Source organism: Malaclemys terrapin, chromosome 3 (genome assembly GCF_027887155.1).
Source record: "Malaclemys terrapin pileata isolate rMalTer1 chromosome 3, rMalTer1.hap1, whole genome shotgun sequence".
NCBI lineage: Eukaryota > Metazoa > Chordata > Testudines > Emydidae > Malaclemys > Malaclemys terrapin.
This window is the reverse complement of record NC_071507.1, coordinates 68,620,078-68,643,110: the sequence shown is the minus strand read 5'-3', so window position 1 is coordinate 68,643,110 and position 23,033 is coordinate 68,620,078. Positions and strand designations below refer to the sequence as shown.

The following is a 23,033-nucleotide window of genomic DNA, read 5'->3' as shown; positions in this document are numbered from 1 at the left end:
ACAGGGTTTGGCAACCTGCAGCACGCGTGCCAAAGGCGGCACACAAGCCGATTTTTACTGGCACGCTGCTGCCAGCCGGGGTCCCAGCCGCCGGCCCTGCTCAACCCGCTGCCAGCCTGCATGAACGGAATGGTGGCCGGGACCCCAGCTGGCAGGAGCTGGCAGACGGGCTGAGCCGCTCAGCCTGCTGCCGGTCTGGGGTTCTGTCCGCCGGCCCCGCTCAGCCCGCTGACAGTCTGGAGTTCCGGCCGCCGGCCCCTTGCCAGCCGGAGTCCGGGCCTCCGGCCCTGCTTAGCCCTCCTGCCGGCCTGGGGTACCGGCAGCCAGCCCAGGGCTCTGCTCCTGGCCTGGGCCCAGTGCTCCGCAGCCCTTATAAAAAGTTACACTACAATTAGCTTAAAAACTTGAAAACTTAAAAACTTTGTTTGTATATTACAGTAATTGTTAAAACATGTATAATGTTAATAAATACATAAATCTGATGAAACAAAGTACTTATGTGCCTGTGCTTAATTTGTGTTCTCTATGATTTACCTTCTAAAAAAATCTCACATGTCTCACACCCTGAGAAAGGGCATCTTGCACCCCCAAGGGGTGCATGCACCTTAGGTTAAGAACCACTGCACTAAACTGATAAGACCTGCATTTTAATTTAATTTTAAATGAAGCTTCTTAAACATTTTAAAAACCTTGTTTACTTTACATACAACAATACTTTAGTTATATAATATAGACTTATAGAGAGAAACCTTCTAAAAAACGTTAACATGTATTACCGGCACGCAAAACCTTAAATTAGAGTGAATAAATGAAGACTCGGCACACCACTTCTGAAAGGTTGCCGACCCCTGGTCTAGCACAATGGGACTCTGACCTCAGTTGAAGCCTCCAGGCATTACTGCAATTCAAATAGTAAGTCATGAGATCTTTCTGCAGAACACAGATCCCCAGCATGTTGCAGAATATATAAGGCCCTAGTTATAAGTAAGGGCATTTTACATAAGGCAAAAAAAAAAAAAGCCCAAAAGAAGGTTCGCCCAACCCTCCTCCCCCCCATTTATCATCATTTCTTGTATTCACGTTTTTAAAAATCTTCTCTTGAGCTGAGCACAACATGAGTAACATCAACTGGCTTCACCTGCTCAATAACTCACTCTCAGTGAATTTCCAGAGCCAAATTCAGCCTGCATATTACATCACTGAAGTCGGTGGAGTTGAACCTACTTACACCAGGACCAAATTTGTTCTTTAGTCTTTGCATGTGCCTCAGGTGGAGAAGGAGATTAGTTGCTGAGGCCTTGTTTACATAGGGGATTTGCCCTGACCTCATCCATCAGTGACCAGCCATCAGTATAGCTGCATCAGTGCAAGCCCCTCATATGGGCAAGGAAAGTCACAATTTGCACCAGCGGAGCTTGTGGCTTTATCTTGTCTGCAGCAGTGCAACTCCAATGGTGAATGGCCATCGACTGCTGGAATTAGGGGGAATCCCTAGTGTAGACAAGGCTTGAGAAGTTCATTTGGAATTTGCAACTCCTCAGGCCTTAACAAAGCAGTGGTCTAATGTGGTGCCAAGAAGGCTATAGCAAGGCTAATAATCTGAGTCTGTGCTTTAATAGCTGGTGTTATCAAAGGTGGCTGCTTGGGAAAAAGCTACTACATTTAACTCCTCTATTTTCATTGTAAAAATGGTTTTTTTTAGTCTTTACATCTGGGCCAGCAGGCACTGGCACCAACTTTTCAAAGTGCCGAGGGGTGCTAGACTTCCCGCTCCGCCCCAGGCCCCGCCACCACTCCACCCCTTCCCCCAGACCCCACCCATGCCCCGCCTCTTCCCACCCCACTCCACCCCTCCCCGTCTCTTCCCACCCAGTTTCACCCCCCCCCCCAGCCTCCTGCCTGCATGCCGCAGAACAGCTGATTGTGGCAGGCAGGAAGCGTGGAGAGGCACTGATCTGCGGGGCCTGCTGGCAGATGGGAGGCACTGGAGGGGTTAGGGGAGCTAATAGGGGGGCTGCTGTGGGTGCTTCAGCCCCGGAATACCCACGGAGTCAGCGTCTATGCCAGCAGGCAGGTGTTGTGCTGATTCCCATTACCACTGACTTTGACTCACAGGTGCAATAAGGTTTAGAACACAATTCAAAATGCTTACAAACTGCTTGGAGAGTATATACTGGAAATCCTGTAGTCTGTAATTACCTGATGTAAATCTGAAGTCAGTGAACCAATCTTTTGGGTATTGAGCGCAGTAAATCATGTAGTACCCTTGAAGGAAACCATTATAGATACAGAATAGCGTGCCAAAGAGAAGTATCTGCAGTGGGAAAGGTCTGCCTCTCGTGAAGAATGAATAAATAAACGTCCTAAGGTAGATAAAAAACACAGTCAAACCAGAAGTAAACACCACATATAAACACATACATAAATAGATCTTGGTAAAATGCTGGGTTTAAAAAAATAATATAACATTTTCAGCTTGTGTGGGCTGACACTACGCTAACATAATTATTTTACTATTTTTTTTTCACTGTGTCTTTATTTAGGAAGTTTATAACAGGTTTACAAATCCTAACCATGTAAACATTAGTGACAATACAATGATCATTTCAACAGTGAGCTTTTGTTTAGAGAAACATTATACGGTGATATAATCAATGGATCTCTCTATTTAACGGGATATTACCGTGTTACAGTGTGAGCATCTTTACACTACTCATGACATGTCTACTAATAGCTTCTGTATTGTAGAGAAACAAACTTTACTAAATGTACTGGATGATCAAAATAAGTAAGACTACATTAGCATAAGTAATACAAATAACTACCAGTGAGAACAGGTAGCATTACAGAAATGTATTCTCATCTAGAAAATGGAACATTCCCTAGTTGTCTGAGCAGAGGACTGGGAGCTAGGAGCACCTCATTTACACACATTGTGGTCTTGAGAAAGTCAATTGACCTCTCTGCCTTGGTTTCCCTCTTTATAAAATGGAGACCACGCTTGCTATCCGTCCTCATAGAAATGTTGTGAAAATTGATTGGTGTTTATAGTGCACTATATGAATGCTAAGCATTGTTGACGTCTGACACTAGTGTCCCATTCTGACACCAATGTCAGTGTCCCCTCTCTCCCAAGTGGTAGCAGAATTTCAGGGCCTTGCAAGTTGGCACCTCAGTGGATGAAAAATGAGACACAGAATCTGGGCATATTCTACGTATAACTTGCTTAATTTACAAAGTCCTGAAACCAGATGGTTAAACAACCCGCAGGGAGCAACTCTGCCTCAAGAGTTGACTCTAGTCAGAAACCAAGGCAGAGAACAAACTCTCCCATTGTTCACACAGCACTTTCTAATCTACACAGAACCTTGTAAAACTAAAAAGCTACCATAAACATTTCTTCCAAAACCAAACTATGAAAAATTACGTGGGAGACTGTAACAGCAGCACTTGATGGATGCCTGTCACAGCAGTATTATCTTCTTCCACTAGAAGGATCAACTTATGATAGTTTTATGTCCTCATTATTACCCATCTGGATGCCACCCTATGAGGTCCGATCTAGCCCTATCTGTAGGTTCTTCCTCAAAAGCCAAGCATCTACATACATAGAGTACATCAAAGTACTGCTAAAAAAAATGCCCCAAAGCCACTTCTTCTACCTACAACAGAAAGCTTTCTTTTAAACACCCACAGAAACATCTGCATAGGAAATAGTTTTATTCCAATCATTGTTGTGACAGTACCCTTGTTCTGGGATTCAAGACGACCTTAAAAATGTGGTATCTATGCCTTGACATAATTCTTGTGCAGAATTATTTATTTGTGGAGAGAAATCTTTATGCTAGGATACAAATAATATTTAGAGCCCTGGAAAGACTCCTAGTCTGATTGTTTTTTTTGTAAAATTCATGTAATTAAAACCTTTCACTCATGCCTTAGACTGATTTGTTCACTACGGAATTTACTTGTTATGGATTACAGAGAAACTCTGCATCAGTGAAGGGGAAGTTTATTCTCTGTGTATTCACTTGTGTCCTCACCCCTTTGCTTATTTTTTTCTTTAAACTATACATTGTATATAGGGGTTGGGGTGATTAATGCCACTTACCATTTGTTTTAAACCTTTACTTGCGGGATTAGGTTAAGCGATTCTCAAACTGTGGGTCAGGACCCCAAAATGGGTCGCAACCCCGTTTTAATGAGGTCGCCAGGGCTGGCAGTAGACTTGCTCAGGCCCTGGGCTGAAACTGAAGCCTGAACCCTACCACCCGGGACTGAAGCCAAAGACCGAAGGCTTCAGCCCTGGGTGGCAGGGCTCAGGCTTTGCCCTCCTTCCCCCCCCCCCTACATCCGGGGCTGAAGCCCTCAGGCTTTGGCCCCCCCTGCCCAGGGCAGTGGGGTTAGGCTCAGGCTTTAGTCCCTCTTCTCAGGGTCGTGTAGTAATTTTTGTTGTCAGAAGGAGATCGTGGTGCAATGAAATCTGAGAACTGCTAACCAATTCACTTTGATAAGCCACACACTCACAAACCACTTGTTACAATTTTATGGGCTATAATAGGGTGACCGTACATCCCTTTTTTAAGCCCTGTCCTGGCCGTCCTAACTTTTTTTTGGCAACAGTGGTCATTTGTCCCGTTTGCTCTTGCCAACTTGATCAGTTGGCAAAAGCAAATGGGACAAATGCCCACTTTTGTAAAAAAAAAAAGTGGGGTGTGGAAGAAAATGTGGGGGGCCAGGGAGGGAAGTGACGATGCCAGCCCCATGCAGGAGGGCAGGCAGGGCTCGGGTGAGCAGCGAAGCCTGTGCGGGGGGCAGGCAGGGCTCAAGTGAGCAGCGACACTAGCCCTGCGTGGGGAAGGGGGCTTGGCTGAGTGGCTGAGGCTAGCTCCATGCGGTGTTACATTTTCCCTTTGGGAAATATAGTCACCCTAGCTATAACACACTTATTTGCTTTTATGGAAGTTACCAGAATTTATCAGTATTTTTAAGATCCTGTCTTCACTGCACCATTGTAACGAAAATGACCTCAAGAGGGTTTTCCCAAATGTTTAAGCCATATTTATTTTTAATAAAATAGAAGAAAGTAACAAGACTTCCACTATTATTGAATTTATACAAAGGAGAAAGCTCATATTATGAAAGGATCCAATCCTTCCACAGTTAAAGGTAAAGCTAGCTAGAAATAAGACCAACTTTCAGCTAACCCATTATCCTTTCAGCTTCACTAGAAATAAATCAATCCAGTCAGGATTTATCTGGAATGTTTGGGCCATATTACATGAGGAGTTTGAGATATGGGAAATGGACAAGTCACCTGAAAATGTATAGAAACTTTTATGATAACTTTTCAAAAACATCACTAACAATTTCTTGGTTCGTCATATCTGCAAAATAGACTCTTGTAAGAGCTTCAAACATTTCTCAAAGAGTTCCTAATAAATAGAGGTACATGTAAGAATCAGAGAGGATTTAAAAAGTTATCATAAGTACCCAAAACTAAAGACATAACCACTTTTTTAAAACCACATATATAATAAACATCTTTTAAACTGTATTATACAGGCCTTTGGGACTGGGAGCATCTTTTTGTCATGTGTTTGTACTGTGCTTTATACAATGGGACCCCATGATACTATCACAATGAGACACATTCCTAAATATACTTGTGTATCTTTTAAAAGTATATTTAATGCAGATTTCAGTTTGATACATTACACACATCAGTTTGCTGCAGGCTTTGTAAAAAGCGTTTTAGGACCTGCACATTTTGTGAAGTATGCAAGGCTTAGATGCAGATGGTACTGATTGGGGTGGGGAGGAGGACCCTAAATGGCTGGCAGGGAACAACACTGAGGCCTTGGCTAAACTGGCGCTGTACAGCGCTGCAACTTGCTGCGCTCAGGGGTGTGAAAACGCCCCCCCTACCCCCGAGCGCAGCGAGTGCAGCGCTGTAAAGCGCAGTGTAATCAGCACCTGCAGCGCTGCACGCTCGCTCACAGCGCTGCAAGCTATTCCCCTCGGAGAGGTGGAGTACTTGCAGCGCTGCGAGAGAGCTCTCGCAGCGCTGGCGGCGCAACTACACTTGCGCTTCACAGCGCTGCTGCGGCAGCGCTGTGAATTCTCAAGTGTAGCCAAGGCCTCAGGTGAATTTAATCTGAAAGAAGTGGGAGAGGCTTATCCCAATCAATTCAATAGCTTAACCACAAGAATGTTCTTTCTCCCTCCAGTCAGTACACTTCTTGGGAAACAAAAGCCATTTAATATTTCTGTTGTTTTTTGACAAAGCATAGTAGAGCAAACCTCACAATAATATAAACTTCACTCCACAGTCTGCGTTCAAACCAGAGCATGGATACAGCACAGATATAGTGGGAAATGAGTGCCTCAGTCAGGTAACAATTTCTAAATCAAAATAATTTGAACACAATAAAGTGCCAACTCTCACAATTTTATTACAAATCTCATTGTATTTGATGTTCTTCTTGAAGCCCCTGCTTCTCACATAAGCCCATGGCTCCAGAATGCCAACTTTCATTTATTTAGTACTATTACCAGGAGCCCCAGTCATACACCAGGACCCCATTGTGCTAGGCACTGTACAAACAATAAAAAAGTAAAGTTTCTAGTCCTCATGGTTGTGGAAAAAACCTTGAAAACATGAATCAAGTGAACGCTAAAAGCTCAGAAACCAGAAGGCAGATAAAAGAAACCAATTTAAAAAAAAATCCCATGAATTTTAAGCCAATCTCATGATTTTGGGAGCTTGATTTATGGTTTTTGAATGCTTGAGGTTAGCAATAATCAGTAAATACAACTGTGCCAATCCAGTGTAATCAAACCCCATGTGAGCAATAAGGTAAATATCTATACAACTGGAAACTCAAGCAGTTTATGGCTTTAATCTTCCAGTGGGATCGGCAGGAGCAACAGAAACTTAATTTAGGGATTTATACTTCCATGAACTGGTCTCAAGTCTCAGGGCCTTTTTGGCAATGATATCTTTAAAAAATTGGAAAACTCATGAACCAAAAAGGGGGTAAGCAATAAGCCAACACACAGCAAAAGCTCTGTAAGTGTGTCATCAATAGCTGCTTAGAATGAATTAAGAGAAGGATGGCACCAAGCCAATATCACAGTCCTGCATACTGCCAAGTTAACAACTTACACTGCAGAGGAGGAAACAGCATATGTAGCAAGGAAAACAACTTGGCAGTCCATCAAAGACAAAATAAATCAGTCCCTGGACCAAGAGACTAGGGATCCTGCCAGAACAACAGTGACCTGATTGCTAGAGGCAGAACAAATCTGTTTGCAGTACAAAAGACCTGAAAGACCACTGAAAGAGAAACTTGCTGTTTCCCATTAACAGGATTCCATGTAAGTTCCACTTAGCTCCTTAGAAAATTACTGGGCAGAAGTCTGTGTGGCTCTGCAGATTGGTAATGAGATACAGAATATTTAACCTCTAAGTGGTTATCAGACATAAGTCAGTAGTAACTTTAACTTTGTTACAGGCTGTATAGATGCCCTTTGTGAAATAAATTAGTCATCTCCATCTAGTTCCTCGTGGACAGGTGGAAATGATACTTCACAGGCCAGTGGTAAGGATAAATCCATGAAAGATTGTGAAGAGCTCAGATACAATAGCAATGGGCTCCATATAAGAATCTAAGATAGATAGGTAGGTGTCCACAACATACAAGTCATTGTAACTGACACTATAACAGCTATCTCATACCTCTTTGTGCAAGCTCAAAAGCTTGTCTCTCTCTCCAACAGAAGTTGTTCCAATAAAAGATATTACCTCACCAACCTTGTCCCTCTAATATCCTAGGACGAATATGGCTACAACAATGCTGCATACAAAGAATGTTATGTAAGGTCTCTAATGAAAGCCTGTATCACGCTAGTAGTCATAATCATTGCAAGATGTATGTATGGGAAATAGGTGGAGTTATATATATATTAGGGTTACCATATTTAAAAAATAAAAAAAGAGGACACTCCACAGGCCCTGGCCCCGCCCATTTCCCACCCCCGGCCCCGCCCCAACTCTGCCTCTTCCCCAAAGTCCCCGCCCTAACTCCCTCCCGTCCCTCCCAGCCACGCGAAAAGGGCTGCCCAAGCGCTACCGGCTTCACGGTTTGCCAGGCAGCCTCGAGACCCTGCGCCCCCGGCCGGCGCTTCCCCAGCACAGCTGGAGCCCGGGAGGGGAAGCGCCCAGCCGGGGGCGCAGGGTCTGGAGGCTGCCCGGCAAACCATGAAGCCGGTAGCGCTCGGGCTTCGGGCAGCCCCCATGCCTCTGAACCCTGCGCCCCCGGCCGGGCACTTCCCCTCCCGGGCTCCAGCTGCTCTGCTCTTCCCCTGACTCTTCGGCTTTGTTTAAGAGCCGAGCTGCCCGAGCGCTCCGGGCTTCGGGCAGCCCCCATACCTCCGGACCCTGAGCCGCCACAGCAGAGCAGCTGGAGCCCAGGAAGGGAAGTGCCCGGCCGGCAGCTCAGGGTCCGGAGGCAAGGGGGCTGCCCGAAGCCGGTAGCGCTGGCTCGGGCAGCTCGGCTCTTAAACAGAGCCAAAGTCTGAGTCAGGGGAGGAGCAGAGCAGCTGGAGCCGGGGAGGAGAAGTGCCTGGCCAGCGGCTGGGGTCCGGAGGGAGGGGCGGCTGCCCGAAGCCGGTAGCGCTGGCTCAGGCAGCTTGGCTCTTAAACAGAGCTGAAGTCTGAGTCAGGGGAGGAGCAGAGCAGCCGCGGGAGAGGAAGTGCCCAGCTGGTATTTTTCCCGGACATGTTTGGCTTTTTGGCAATTCCCCCCGGACGGGGGTTTGATTGCCAAAAAGCCGGACATGGCCGGGAAAAACCAGACATATGGTAACCCTAATATATATGCTAAAAATTATATTCTGTAGGTCTGTGAGTTAAGGCAGGCCACATAAACCTGCCAGGCAGGGGCAGAGGAGCCTTCCCAAAAGTGAGGGGGCCAGAGGCCCCTGCCTCCTCTGTGGCCCCACCCCTGCTCCTTCTCTTCCCCCCGAGTTCCTAATAAGTAGAGGTACATGTAAGAATCAGAGAGGGTTTAAAAAGTTATCATAAATACCTGAAGCCGGAGTGAGGCCGGGGAGCCTGCGTGGCTCTTACCCTGACCTGGCTCTGGGGGGTGGGGCTCATGGTGAAAAGTGGATGGGCCTGGCCTCCTGGCTCCCCCTGTTCCAGCACCTGTGCTGCCAGGCAGGGGCTAAGAGATGCTTCTCTCTCCTTGCCTGGTCATGTCCAAATTGGGTATTATACAGTTCACAATGGAAAGGCCCCCCGACAAGACTGCATACCGTCCGAGGTCATAAAATGCAGAAAACCTGTTCTACTGCAACATCTTCTTGAGTTGCTCTTCCTATGCTGTAAAGAAGGCAAAGTACCACAAGAAATGAGAGACGCCAACATCATCACTCTAGAACAGGGGTCGTCAGCCTTTCAGAAGTGGTGTGCCAAGTCTTCATTTATTCACTCTAATGTAAGGTTTCGCATGCCGGTAATACATTTTAACATTTTTAGAAGGTCTCTTTCTATAAGTCTATAATATATAACTGACCTATTGTTGTATGTAAAGTAAATAAGGTTTTTAAAATGTTTAAGAAGCTTCATTTAAAATTAAATTAAAATGCAGAGCCCCCCGGACCGATGGCTAGGACCCAGGCAGTGAAAATGCCACTGAAAATCAGCTTGCCATAGGTTGCCTATCCCTGCTCTATAAAAATAAGGATGATAGGAGCAACTGTAACAACTATCGTGGCATTTCCCTTCTTAGTATTATGGGAAAAGCCTTTGCCTGAGTTGTCCTGAACAGACTTCAGACCCTTGCAGACGGAGTCTATCCTGAATTACAGTGTGGCTTCAGATCTGAAAGGTCTACTATTGACATGACCTTCTCGCTGAGACAACTACAAGAGAAATGCAGAGAACAAAAAAAGCCCCTCTACATAGCCTTCATCGATCTCACAAAGGCTTTTGACTTTGTCAGTAAAAGTGGACTATTTGCACTTCTAGAAAAGATTGGATGTCCCCCACAAGCATGATACGTCACAGTCCAATATGACAACTCAGTGTCTGAGGCCTTCCAGATTCGTAGTGGGTTAAGCAAAGTTGTATACTTGACCCAACTCTGCTTGGGATCTTCCTCTCCCTGCTACTGAAACAAGCTTTTGGTTCCTGAGGGGATCTGCTTGCATACAAGATTGGATGGAAAGCTGTTCAATCTGGCAAGACTCAGATAGAATCATAGAATATCAGGGTTGGAAGGGACCTCAGGAGATCATCTAGTCCAACCCCCTTCTCAAAGCAAGACCAATCCCCAAACAGATTGTTGCCCCAGATCCCTAAATGGCCCCCTCAAGGACTGAACTCACAACGCTGGGTTTAGCAAGCCAGTGCTCAAACCACTGAGCTATTCCTCCCCTTGATCTAAAACCAAGACTCAGGAGGCCCTTATCCAACACTTCCTCTTCGCTGATGACACAGAAGTGACAACCCACATAGAAGCTCATCTTCAATGCCTAATGGACAGTTTTTCCAAAGCCTGCCAAGACTTCAGGCTTACTATAAGCCGAAAAAAGACTAACATAATATGTCAAGCAGTTGAGGAAGCACCCTCCATCGAGATCAACAATTATGAACTTGAAGTGGTGAATGAGATCACATCCACTATCGTAGTTGTCATAACTATAAAGGGAAGGGTAACAGCCCTCCTGTGTACAGCACTATAAAATCCCTCCTGGCCAGAGACTCCAAAATCCTTTTACCTGTAAAGGGTTAAGAAGCTGAGGTAACCTGGCTGACACCTGACCCAAAGGACCAATAAGGGGACAAGATACTTTCAAATCTTGGTGGGGGGGAAGGCTTTTGTTTTGCTCTTTTTTTTGGTGGTTGTTTGCTCTTGGGACTGAGAGGGACCATCAATCCAGGCTCTCCAAATCTTTCTGAACAAGTCTCTCATATTTCAAACTTGTAAGTAAACAGCCAGGCAAGGCGTGTTAGTTTTTATCTTTGTTTTCTCAACTTGTAAATGTACCTTTTTGCTAGAGTGTTTATCTCTGTTTGCTGTAACTTTGAACCTAAGGCTAGAGGGGATTCCTCTGGCCTCTTTAAGTTTGATTACCCTGTAAAGTTAGTTTCCATCCTGATTTTACAGAGATGATTTTTACCTTTTTCTATAATTAAAAGCCTTCTTTTTAAGAACCTGATTGATTTTTCATGTTTTTAGATCCAAGGGGGTTGGATCTTGATCCACCAGGAGTTGGTGGGAGAAAGGAGGGGGATGGTTAATTTCTCTTTGTTTTAAGATCCAAGGGGTTTGGATCTGTATTCACCAGGGAATTGGTGAAGAGTCTCTCAAGGCTACCCAGAGAAGGGAATTAGCACTTTGGGAGTGGTGGCAGCGGACCAGATCTAAGCTGGTAGTTAAGCTTAGAAGTTTCATGCAGGCCCCACATTTGTACCCTGAAGTTCAGAGTGGGGAAGCAGCCTTGACAGTAGTCAACATTTCACTTGAAACGGAACTCAACATCAGCATTGGAAAAGCCACCACAGCAATGTCTAGACTGAGCAAGAAGGTATGGCAAAACAACAAACTGATAGAACACACAAAGATCTGTGTGTATCGTGCATGTATTATCAGTACATGTTTGTACAGGAGCAAGACATAGACCTTATACTCACCAGGAAAAGAGGCTCAGCCTTCATATGCGTTGCCTTCACCAAATCTTTGGAATTTCCTGGAGGGACAGAGTCACCAACACTGAGGGTACGTCTATACTACCCGCCGGATTGAGACGTGATAGATCGATCCCTGTATCGACGCCCGTACTCCATCTCGGCAGGAGGAGTAAGCGGAATCAACGGGGGAGCCGCGGCAGTCGACTTGCCGCCATGAGGACAGCCAGGTAAGTCAAACTAAGATACTTTGACTTCAGCTATGCTAGTTTGAACCCCCCCACTAGCGTAGCCCAGGCCTGAGATGCTCAAGCAGGCCAGCATACGCAGCATGCAAACATTCCTCAAACAGAGATGCCTCCACTGGCTTGTGCATGTGTGCTGAATGAACGATGGGCGCATCCCAAAGGACATCCTCTATGGTCAATTGGCATCTGGAAAAAGACCCAAAGGGCGTCCAAAATTGCATTTCAAGGATGTGTGCATGTGAGAAGATGTGGACAAATGGGAAAATCACACTCAAGACCGCAGCTTTTGAAACCAAGAACTTTACAAAGGTCTCTGGAGTTATGAGAGGAAGCAGTCCAGCTTCACAGAGGAGAAAAGAGCTTACAGAAGGCAGAGGCCAAAAGGTCGAAACATCACCTTTAAATGTGACAGATTGCCTCTCTCGAGTGGGTCTCTTCAGCCACGTTCGCGGTTGCCATAAAACCAGCTGAGTAAATTCAAATTCTTTACCTCTCAGAGGCACATACCCATGGTCTCTCGAGACTGATGGATGCCTACTACTACTACAGTTCACAACGGATGCCCCTTTACGGTCCGAGCAAAATTTTTTTTTTTTTAAATGGAGATATCCTATCTCCTAGAACTGGAAGGGACCTTGAAAGGTCATCGAGTCCAGCCCCCTGCCTTCACTAGCAGGACCAAGTACTGATTTTGCCCCAGATCCCTAAGTGGCCCCCTCAAGAACTGCACTCATAACCCTGGATTTAGCAGGCCAATGCTCAAACCACTGAGCTATCCCTCCCCCCAATGCCAATGCCAATGCCAATCAATAGATTGTGAGTCCAGCGGGACAAAAACAAAACCAGCTGGGGTATCCTATTTACAAGTACAGACAAGGAACTTTTGAAACTATATCTGGGGTGCAGAGGGATCCCCAGCTATTCTTTCCTGAGAAAGTAAACTGACAGTGGGCTTACATAATGAAAAATGGACCTCAGCCAGACTTGGCTGAAAACCCTGGAAAGAACTTTGGATGAGAGAAACTTTTTTAGACAGAAGAATAAAGTTTTAGTTAAGTTTCGGTCATAGAAAGCTTTTGTTTTTCTTTTCTAGGTAACCCTTTGTATCCAATATTTTTGTTTGCTACCATACAAATCTCTTTGTTAAATAAACTTGGGGTATGACTACACTTGCAGATGTAGGCCTGGTCTACATTACGAGTTTAGGTCAAATTTAGCAGTGTTAAATCGAATTAAGCCTGGACACGTCCACACGACAAAGCCCTTTTTTTCGACTTAAAGGGCCCTTTAAACCGGTTTCTTTACTCCACCTCCAACGAGGGGATTAGTGCTGAAATCGGCCTTTGCGGGTCGGATTTGGGGTAGTGTGGACGGAATTCAACGTTATTGGCCTCCGGGAGCTATCCCACAGTGCTTCATTGTGACCACTGTGGACAGCACTCTCAACTCAGATGCACTGACCAGGTAGACAGGAAAAGCCCCGCGAACTTTTGAATTTCATTTCCTGTTTGCCCAGTGTGGAGAGCACAAATGACCACGCAGAGCTCATCAGCACAGGTAACCATGATGGAGTCCCAGGATCGCAAAAGAGCTCCAGCATGGACTGAACGGGAGGTACGGGATCTGCTCGCCATATGGGGAGACGAATCAGTGCTAGCTGAACTCGGTAGCAGTAAACGAAATGGCAAAATATTAGAAAAAGTCTCAAAGGCTATGAAGGACAGAGGTCATAACAGGGACGCACAGCAGTGCCGTGTGAAAATTAAGGAGCTAAGGCAAGCCTACCACAAAGCCAGAGAGGCAAACGGAAGGTCCGGGGCAGAGCCCCAAACATGCTGCTTCTACGCGGTGCTGCATGCCATGCTAGGGGGTGCAGCCACCACTACCCCAACCGTGTGCTTTGACTCCATCAATGGAGAATCATGCAACAGGGAAGCGGGTTCGGGGTACAAGGAAGATGATGATGAAGACAATGAAGATAGCTCACAGCAAGGAAGCGGAGAAACTGGTTTCCCCAACAGACAGGATATGTTTATCACCCTGGACCTGGAACCAGTAACCCCCGAACTCACCCAAGGCGTGCTCCCAGACCCTGAGGGCACAAAAGGGACCTCTGGTGAGTATACCCTTGTAAATATTACACATGGTTTAAAAGCAAGCGTGTTTAATGATTAATGATTAATTTGCCCTGGCAATCGTGGCCAGCACAGCTACTGGAAAAGTCTATTAACGTGTATGGGGATGGAGTGGAAATCCTCCAGGGACATCTCCAGAAAGCTCTCCTTCATGTACTCCCAAAGCCTTTGCAAAAGGTTTCTGGGGAGGGCTGCCTTATCCCATCCGCCATGGTAGGACACTTTACCACGCCAGGCCAGTAGCACGTAGTCTGGAATCATTGCATAACAAAGCATGGCAGCATATGGTCCCGGTGTTTGCTGGCATGCAGACAACATCCATTCCGTATCTCTCTTTGTTATCCTCAGGAGAGTGATATCATTCACAGTCACCTGGTTGAAATGGGGTGATTTTATTAAGGGGACATTCAGAGGTGCCCGTTCCTGCTCGGCTGAACAAAAATGTTCCCCGCTGTTAGCCACGCGGTGGGGGGAGGGGTGAAGTGATCATCCCAGAGAATTGGGTGTGTGTGTGGGAGGTATTTGGGTTTGTGCTGCATGTTAACCCGGAAACTGCAGCCCCTCCTTTTACATTGCAAACCCATTTTAAATGGCCAACCCAACGGGTGCTTGGTATGGGAAATGAGGGCGCTGCTGTTTGAAACCATTCCCACATGTTATGAAGGTGAAAAAAGCCAAAAGACTGTGGCTTACCATGGCTGCCTGCAAGCCGAATTCTGTTGCCTGGCACTGCGTGAGTGATCTCTCACACCAAACTGGCAGGCCCTCAATATAAGAGGAAAAATGCGACCTTGTAACGAAAGCACATGTGCTGTGTAATGTGAACAGCAAAATTTAATGTGAAAGAGTGTATCCATTGTTCTCTAAAATGTGTCTTTTTTAACCACCTCTCCCTTCTCCACCAGCTGCAAATGTTTCTCCTTCGCAGAGGCTAGTGAAGATTAGAAGGAGAAAACGGCGGACTTGGGATGATATGTTCTCGGAGCTCCAGATGTCCTCCCACACTGACAGAGCACAGCAGAATGCGTGGAGGCAGTCAATGTCAGAGTGCAAAAAAGCACAATATGAACGAGAGGAGAGGTGGCGGGCTGAATTGCGGGCTGAAGAGAGCAAGTGGCGGGCTGAAGAGGATAGGTGGCATCAGCTTGCTGACAGAAGGCAAGAGTTGATGCTCCGGCTGCTGGAGCATCAAACTGATATGCTCCAGCGTATGGTTGAGCTGCAGGAAAGGCAGCAGGAGCAGAGACCTCTGCTACAGCCCCTGTGTAACCAACAGCCCTCCTCCCCAAGTTCCATAGCCTCCTCACCCAGATGCCCAAGAATGCGGTGGGAGGGGCCTCCGGCCACCCAGCCACTCCACCCCAGATGATTGCCCAAGCATCAGAAGGCTGGCCTTCAATAAGTGTTAAAGTTTTAAACTGCAGTGTGTCCTTTTCCTTCCCTCTTCCCCCACCCCTCCCGGGCTACCTTGGCAGTTATCCCCCTAGTTGTGTGATGAATTAATAAAGAATGCATGAATGTGAAGTAACAGTGACTTTATTGCCTCTGCAAGCGGTGCTCGAAGGGGGAGGGGAGGGTGGTTAGTTTACAGGGACGTAGAGTGAACCAGAGGGGTGGGGGAAGGGTTCATCAAGGAGAAACAAACAGAAGTTTCCCACCGTAACCTGGCCAGTCACAAAACTGGTTTTCAAAGCTTCTCTGATGCGCCCTGCGCCCTGCTGTACTCTTCTAACAGCCCTGGTGTCTGGCTGCGCGTAATCAGCGGCCAGGCGATTTGCCTCAACCTCCCACCCCGCCATAAATGTCTCCCCCTTACTCTCACAGATATTGTGGAGCGCACAGCAAGCAGCAATAACAATTGGAATATTGGTTTTGCTGAGGTCTATCCGAGTCAGTAAACTGTGCCAGCGCGCTTTTAAACATCCAAATGCACAACTACCACCATTCGGCACTTGCTCAGCCTATAGTTGAACAGGTCTTGACTACTCTCCAGGCTGCTTGTGTACGGCTTCATGAGCCATGGCATTAAGGGGTAGGCTGGATCCCCAAGGATAACTATAGGCATTTCAACATCCCCAACGGTTATTTTCTGGTCCGGGAAGAAAGTCCCTTCCTCCAGCTTTTGAAACAGACAAGAGTTCCTGAAGACGCGAGCATCGTGTACCTTTCCCGGCCATCCCACATTGATGTTAGTGAAACGCCCCTTGTGATCCACCAGGGCTTGCAGCAGCATTGAAAAATACCCCTTGCGGCTTATATACTCGGTGGCTTGGTGCTCCGGTGACAAGATAGGGATATGGGTTCCGTCTATCGCCCCACCGCAGTTTGGGAATCCCATTGCAGCAAAGCCATCCACTATGACCTGCATGTTTCCCAGAGTCACTACCCTTGATATCAGCAGGTCTTTGATTGCGTTGGCTACTTGGATCACAGCAGCCCCCACAGTAGATTTGCCCACTCCAAATTGATTCCCAACTGACCGGTAGCTGTCTGGCGTTGCAAGCTTCCACAGGGTTATCGCCACTCGCTTCTCAACTCATCCTGGTATTCTGGCGCTTCAGGGCAGGGGAAAGCAAGTCACAAAGTCACAAAGTTCCATGAAAATGCCCTTACACATGCGAAAGTTTCGCAGCCACTGGGAATCATCCCACACCTGCAACACGATGCGGTCCCACCAGTCTGTGCTGTTTCCCGGGCCCAGAATCGGCATTCCACGACATGAACCTCCCCCAGTAACACCATGATTTGCATGTTGCTGGGGCCTGTACTTTGTGAGAGGTCTATGTCCATGTCAATTTCCTCATCACTCTTGTCGCCGCGCTGCAATCGCCTCCTTGCTTGGTTTTGCTTTGGCATGTTCTGCCTCTGCATATACTCCAGGACGCGTGGTGTTCATAGTGCTCATAATTACCGCGGTGATCTGAGCGGGCTCCATGATCCTAGTGCTATGGCATCTGGGCTGAAAAAAGACTCATAGACTCATAGACTTTAAGGTCAGAAGGGACCATTATGATCATCTGGTCTGACCTCCCGCATGATGCAGGCCACAAAGCCGTCCCTACCCTTTCCCTTGACTCTGCTGTTGAAGTCCCCAAATCCTGTGGCTTAGAGACTTCAATTAGCAGAGAATCCTCCTGCTAGCGATCCCTGCCCCATGCTGCGGAGGAAGGCGAAAAACCTCCAGGGCCTCTGCCAATCTACCCTGGAGGAAAATTCCTTCCCGACCCCAAATATGGCGATCAGTAAAACCCCGAGTATGTAGGCAAGATTCTCCAGCCTGACACTCATTAGCCATTATACTATTTACCTGCCATGTCATGCTGTTCCTTTGACTAAAATCATGTTATCCCATTAAACCATTCCCTCCATAAACTTATCTAGCTTAATCTTAAAACCAGACAGGTCCTTCGCCCCCACCATTTCCCTTGGAAGGCTGTTCCAATATTTCACCCCTCTGACGGTCAGAAACCTTTGTCTAATTTCAAGCCTAAACTTCCCCACGGCCAGTTTATATCCATTCGTTCTCGTGTCCACATTAGTACTGAGCTGGAATAATTCCTCTCCCTCCCTGGTATTTATCCCTCTGATATATTTAAAGAGAGCAATCATATCCCCCCTCAGCCTTCGTTTGGTCAGGCTAAACAACCCGAGATCCTCGAGTCTCCTTTCATACGACAGGTTTTCCATTCCTCTGATCATCCTAGTGGCCCTTCTCTAGTACCCATTCCAGTTTGAGTTCATCTTTTTTAAACATGGGAGACCAGAAGTGCACACAGTACTCCAAATGAGGTCTCACCAGTGCCTTGTACAACAGAAGCAACACCTCCTTATCCCTACTAGATATACCTCGCCTAATGCACCCCAAGGCCGCATTGGCTTTTTTCACCGCAACGTCACATTGTCGACTCATAGTCATCCTGTGGTCTACAAGGACCCCGAGGTCTTTCTCCTCCTCCGTTACTTCTAACCAATGCGTCCCCAGCTTGTAACTAAAATTGTTGTTAGTCATCCCTAAATGCATCACCTTACACTTTTTACTATTAAATTTCATCCTATTTCTGATACTTCAATTCACAAGGTCATTCAAGTCTCCCTGCAGAATATCCCTATCCTCCTCCGAATTGGCAATACCTCCCAGCTTTGTGTCATCCGCAAACTTTATCAGCCCACCCCTACAATCGGTTCCAAGGTCAGTAATAAATAGATTAAATAAAATGGGTCCCAAAACCGAACCTTGAGGAACTCCACTGGTGACCTCCCTCCAACCTGACGCGAAACTATTGTCTGACGGAGGGGCGAGTGATGACATGGCTTACAGGGAATTAAAAATCAACAAAGGTGGCTGTGCATCAGGGAGAAACACAACCAACTGTCACACAGAATGGCCCCCCCAAAGATTGAACTCAAAACCTTTGGTTTAGCAGGCCGTTGATTTCACAGAGGGAGGGGGAAGCAAATGAATACAGAACAAATCTGGTCCATCTATCTTTTACATCTTAGGCTGGCAGCAGACGGTGCAGCATGACTGATAGCCAGCGGCATCTTCTGGGTGCTTGGCAGAAGATGCTGTATGACAACTGCTAGCCATCATCATCAAGACAGTTCAATAGGACTGATGGCAGGACTGAGTCTCCAGGAGACAAAACATGTCTGCCCAGGTGCCTCTGATCGAACTCACTGAGGGATACGACAACGATGGATACCAGTCGTAATACACCATCCACTGCCAAAAGACAAGGACCTGCTGCTGTATAGCAATGCAGCCCCACGTCTGCCAGCACCCAGATAGCCGATGACGGCTACCAGTCATACTGCACCGTCTACTGCCAAAAGGCAATTAGCTGCTGCTGTGTAGCAATGCAGTACCACGTCTGCCGGCACCCAGATGACATATGGTGACGGTGAGCTGAGCTGAGCGGGCTCCATGCTTGCCATGGTATGTTGTCTGCACAGGTAACCCAGGTAAAAAGGTGTGAATTGACTGTCTGCCATTGCTCTGATGGAGGGGAAGGGGCCTGACGACATGTACCCAGAACCCCCCGCGACACTGTTTTTGCATCATCAGGCATTGGGATCTCAACCCAGAATTCCAATGGGCGGCGGAGACTGTGGGAACTGTGGGATAGCTACCCACAGTGCAATGTTCCGGAAGTCGATGCTAGCCTCAGTACTGTGGATGCGGTCTGCCGACTTAATGCACTTAGAGCATTTTATGTGGAGACACACACAATCGACTGTATAAAACCGATTTCTATAAAACCGGCTTCTATAAATTCGACCTAATTTCATAGTGTAGACATACCCTACAGAGTGCTTTGAGTTAAATCTGCCTTCAGAGAGTGCACTGATAGCTGCAAGCGCACTGGTGTGGCCAGATTTGCGGCACTTGCAGCAGCATTGGGGGCGGTGCATTATGGGCAGCTATCCCACAGAGCCACTTTCATGGGACTGTGTGATGAGCTCACCCCCACCCTGTGGCGCAAGAACACGAGATTGAGAGCTGCCCTGATGGTGGAGAAGTGGGTGGCTATTGCAATCTGGAAGCTGGCAACTCCAGACAGCTACCGATCGGTCGCAAAACAGTTTGGAGTGGGAAAGTCGACCGTTGGAATCATGTTGATGCAAGTTTGCAGGGCCATTAATCGCATCCTGCTCAGAAGAACCGTGACTCTGGGTAACATGCATGACATTGTGGCTGGCTTTGCACAAATGGGTTTCCCTAACTGTGGAGGGGCAATAGATGGGACGCATATTCCAATTCTGGCATCAGCCCACCTAGCCTCTGAGTACATTAATTGGAAGGGGTATTTCTCTATGGTTCTCCAGGCACTTGTGGATCACCATGGGCATTTCATTGACATTAATGCAGGCTGGCCCGGAAAGGTTCATGACACACGCATCTTTCAGAACACTGGCCAGTTCAGAAAGCTGCAAGCTGGGACATTTTTCCCAGACCAGAAGATCACTGAAGGGCAAGTCGAAATGCCCATTGTGATCCTTGGAGACCCCACTTACCCTTTAATGCCATGGCTCATGAAACCCTGCACAGGGAGCCTTGACAGCAGCAAGGAGCGGTTCAACAACAGGCTGAGCCGCTGCAGAATGACTGTGGAGTGTGCTTTTGACCATTTAAAGGGCTGCTGGCGCTCTCTGTACGGGAAGCTGGACCTGGTCAATGACAGCATCCCCGTGGTTATATCCATGTGCTGTACCCTCCATGACATTTATGAAAGGAAGGATGAAAGATTCATTCAGGCAAGGAACTCAGAGGTTCAACACCTGGAGGCTGAATTTGAACAGCCAGAGAGCAGGGCTATTAGAGGGGCCCAGAATGGGGCTGCAAGGATTTAGGGATGCCTTGAGTGAGCAATTTGAGGCTGAAAGCCTCTAGTAATGTCTGGTGCCCTGCACGGGAGTGAAGTGCAGTGGTTCCAATGTTAATAGGAATCAGTGTTTGCTATGCTGACTTGCGGTGCCTGTTTCTTTCCTGGGCTAAGGTATCTTTTACTTTATGCAATAATAAAGAATGTTTTCAAAGCCAAAAAATTCATTTATTGAAAAGCAACAACTGCTTGGGAAACAGAAAGGGCAAGGGGGTGGGGTGCCAAACGGTACAATCACAGATTTGCATATGTCCTGTTATCATACTCAGCCTTCCTGTCTGGAGTGCTGTGCAATGAGTGCTGCACTTCAGGATGGCTATATTGCATGGTGATGGGGGTTGAGTGTGGTGGGTAAGGGTTGTAGTTTTCAGGGCTGGGTGGTGAAGCTACAGGTGTTGGAGGCAGCTGGTAGCGGTAGGAACCTGGATGTTGGGGAAAGTGGGTTGAAGGTGACATGGGGACACACGGGAAAGAGTTTTGGGACAAGTGCTGCAGGGGGAGGGCGAGCGCGGTAGTGCTCTGCCTGCATGGGTACGAGCGCCTGGATAGAGTCTGCTTTGGCGCTCCATTATGTTTATCAGCCAATCCGTGCTTTTATGCCGGAGCACCACACTTTTATGCCGGCGCTCCTCATTCTGCTGGCGGATCCTCCTTTCACTCTCCCGCACTTTTTGATTTTCATTACTTGAATGCTGCATTACTTCATGCAACATGTCTTCCTTGCTTCTACGTGGCCTCTTCCTGATTCTTTGGAGTCTTTCGGCCGGTGATAACACGGATGGCTGAGATCTCAAGGTTGCATCTGTAAAGGTAAAATGCAACACTTAACAGAGGCAGCATTGTTCACACCAGACAGAGCAATGATTCCCCCGTACTTAAGGGCAATCACAGTCTACACAATAGCATAATTTGCCCGTCCCAAAGTGAGTGCACATAACCCATGGGAGCCCCAAAATGGTGAGTAAGCACAGGGTCCAGGGGAATGATTTTTTCATGGCTGTACTGTCCTCTGGGTTTCTGTGCCTTGGAGAGAGACAACAGTGGCAGGGGGCCCCTATACTGAACACTGTGCCCACATTTTCCACAGGAGTTCATCCTGGAAGATATCTCGCTGCTGAGGGTGACCTGGGAAGCAAGGAAGGGTCTGCTACTACAATGCGGCTTCCACCCTGGCCCATATGCAGCTTGCCTGTGTGCAGCAATGGTCCCCCCGCCCCTCATGGCACAGTGGTGTAGACAAGTTGGCCTTACTGGGACAAGGACCACTGTGGCTCTCCCAAGAAACCTGCGCAAGTGCTTTGCCCAAGTTCTGGATGAGACCTTTGAAGAGATCACTGAGGCCGATTACCGCGATGTGAGAGAGCACATCAACACCCTATTCTGCATCTAGGCAAGCATGCAGCCCTAACCCTCCTTGCCCCAAGAGCCGCATCGAATAACTTCCTTCCCAAAATAAATGCCACTTACCGGGAACCTCCTCTGGTGTTTGTCCTTCCCCAAGCACCGGCCGCCGCGACTGGCTACCTACCTCCTGGCTTGAGAACAGCTCCTGGCTGCATGCATCTAGGGATTCCGGGGTGTCTTCCTCCTCCTCAGCACCCTCGCTGCCGCTTTCCTCCTCCTGCCTTGTTGCACTGAGCTCTGAAGTGTCCATGGTGGTCCTTGGAATGGAGGTGGGGTCGCCCTCAAGTATCACGTCCAGCTCTTTGTAGAAACGGCAGGTCACGGGGGCAGCACTGGAGCGGTGGTTTGCCTCGTGGGCTTTGCGATAGGCATTCCGCAGCTCCTTCACTTTAATCCTGCACTGCAGTGTGTCCCGGTCATAGCCCCTTGTGACGGGTTGGATCACAGAAACCCCCTTGGGAACTGCCACCTGATGTGCCAAGACTACCTCTGCTCCTGTTTTCCCTGCCAGTTCAGGACTCCAGCACCCTGTCTTGCTGAGCCAGACTCTCCCATCTGCTGCAACACAGACCCAGGGTCTGAATCACTTGTCCCAAAGCTGCAAGTTTACCTGAAAACAGCTCACAGAAGTGTGCTTGTCTTTAGCACTCAGATGCCCAACTCCCAATGGGGTTTAAACCCAAATAAATCCGTTTTACCCTGCATAAAGCTTATGCAGGGCAAACCCAGAAATTGTTCGCTCTCTATAACACTGATAAGAGAGATATGCACAGCTATTTGCTCCCCCAGGTATTAATACATACTCTGAGTAAATTACTAAATAAAAAGTGATTTTATTAAATACAGACAGTAGGATTTAAGTGGTTCCAAGTAGTAACAGACAGAACAAAGTCACCAAGCAAAATAAAATAAAATGCGCAAATCTATGTCTAATCAAGCTAAATACAGATAATCTCACCCTCAGAGATGCTTCAGTAAGTTTTTCTCAGACTGGACACCTTCCAGGCCTGGGCACAATTCTTTCCCCTGGTACAGCTCTTGTTCCAGCTCAGGTGGTAGCTAGGGGATTCTTCATGATGGCTCCTCTCCCCCTTGTTCTCTTCCACCCCTTTATATATCTTTTGCATAAGGCGGGAACCCTTTGTCCCTCTGGGTTTCCACCCCC

At 47.3% G+C, this 23,033-nt stretch overlaps 1 protein-coding gene across 3 annotated transcripts in view; it reads right to left on the bottom strand.

The window, feature by feature from the left end:
• The window catches only part of SRD5A2 (steroid 5 alpha-reductase 2), a 65,414-nt gene that overhangs the window by 19,907 nt on the left and 22,474 nt on the right, over window positions 1-23,033 (bottom strand). For all 3 annotated transcript variants that reach the window (XM_054024181.1, XM_054024182.1, XM_054024183.1), the window contains exon 2: window positions 2,200-2,363. In XM_054024181.1, coding sequence (XP_053880156.1) covers window positions 2,200-2,363 — 164 coding nt within the window. The remainder of the gene's footprint in view (window positions 1-2,199; window positions 2,364-23,033) is intronic.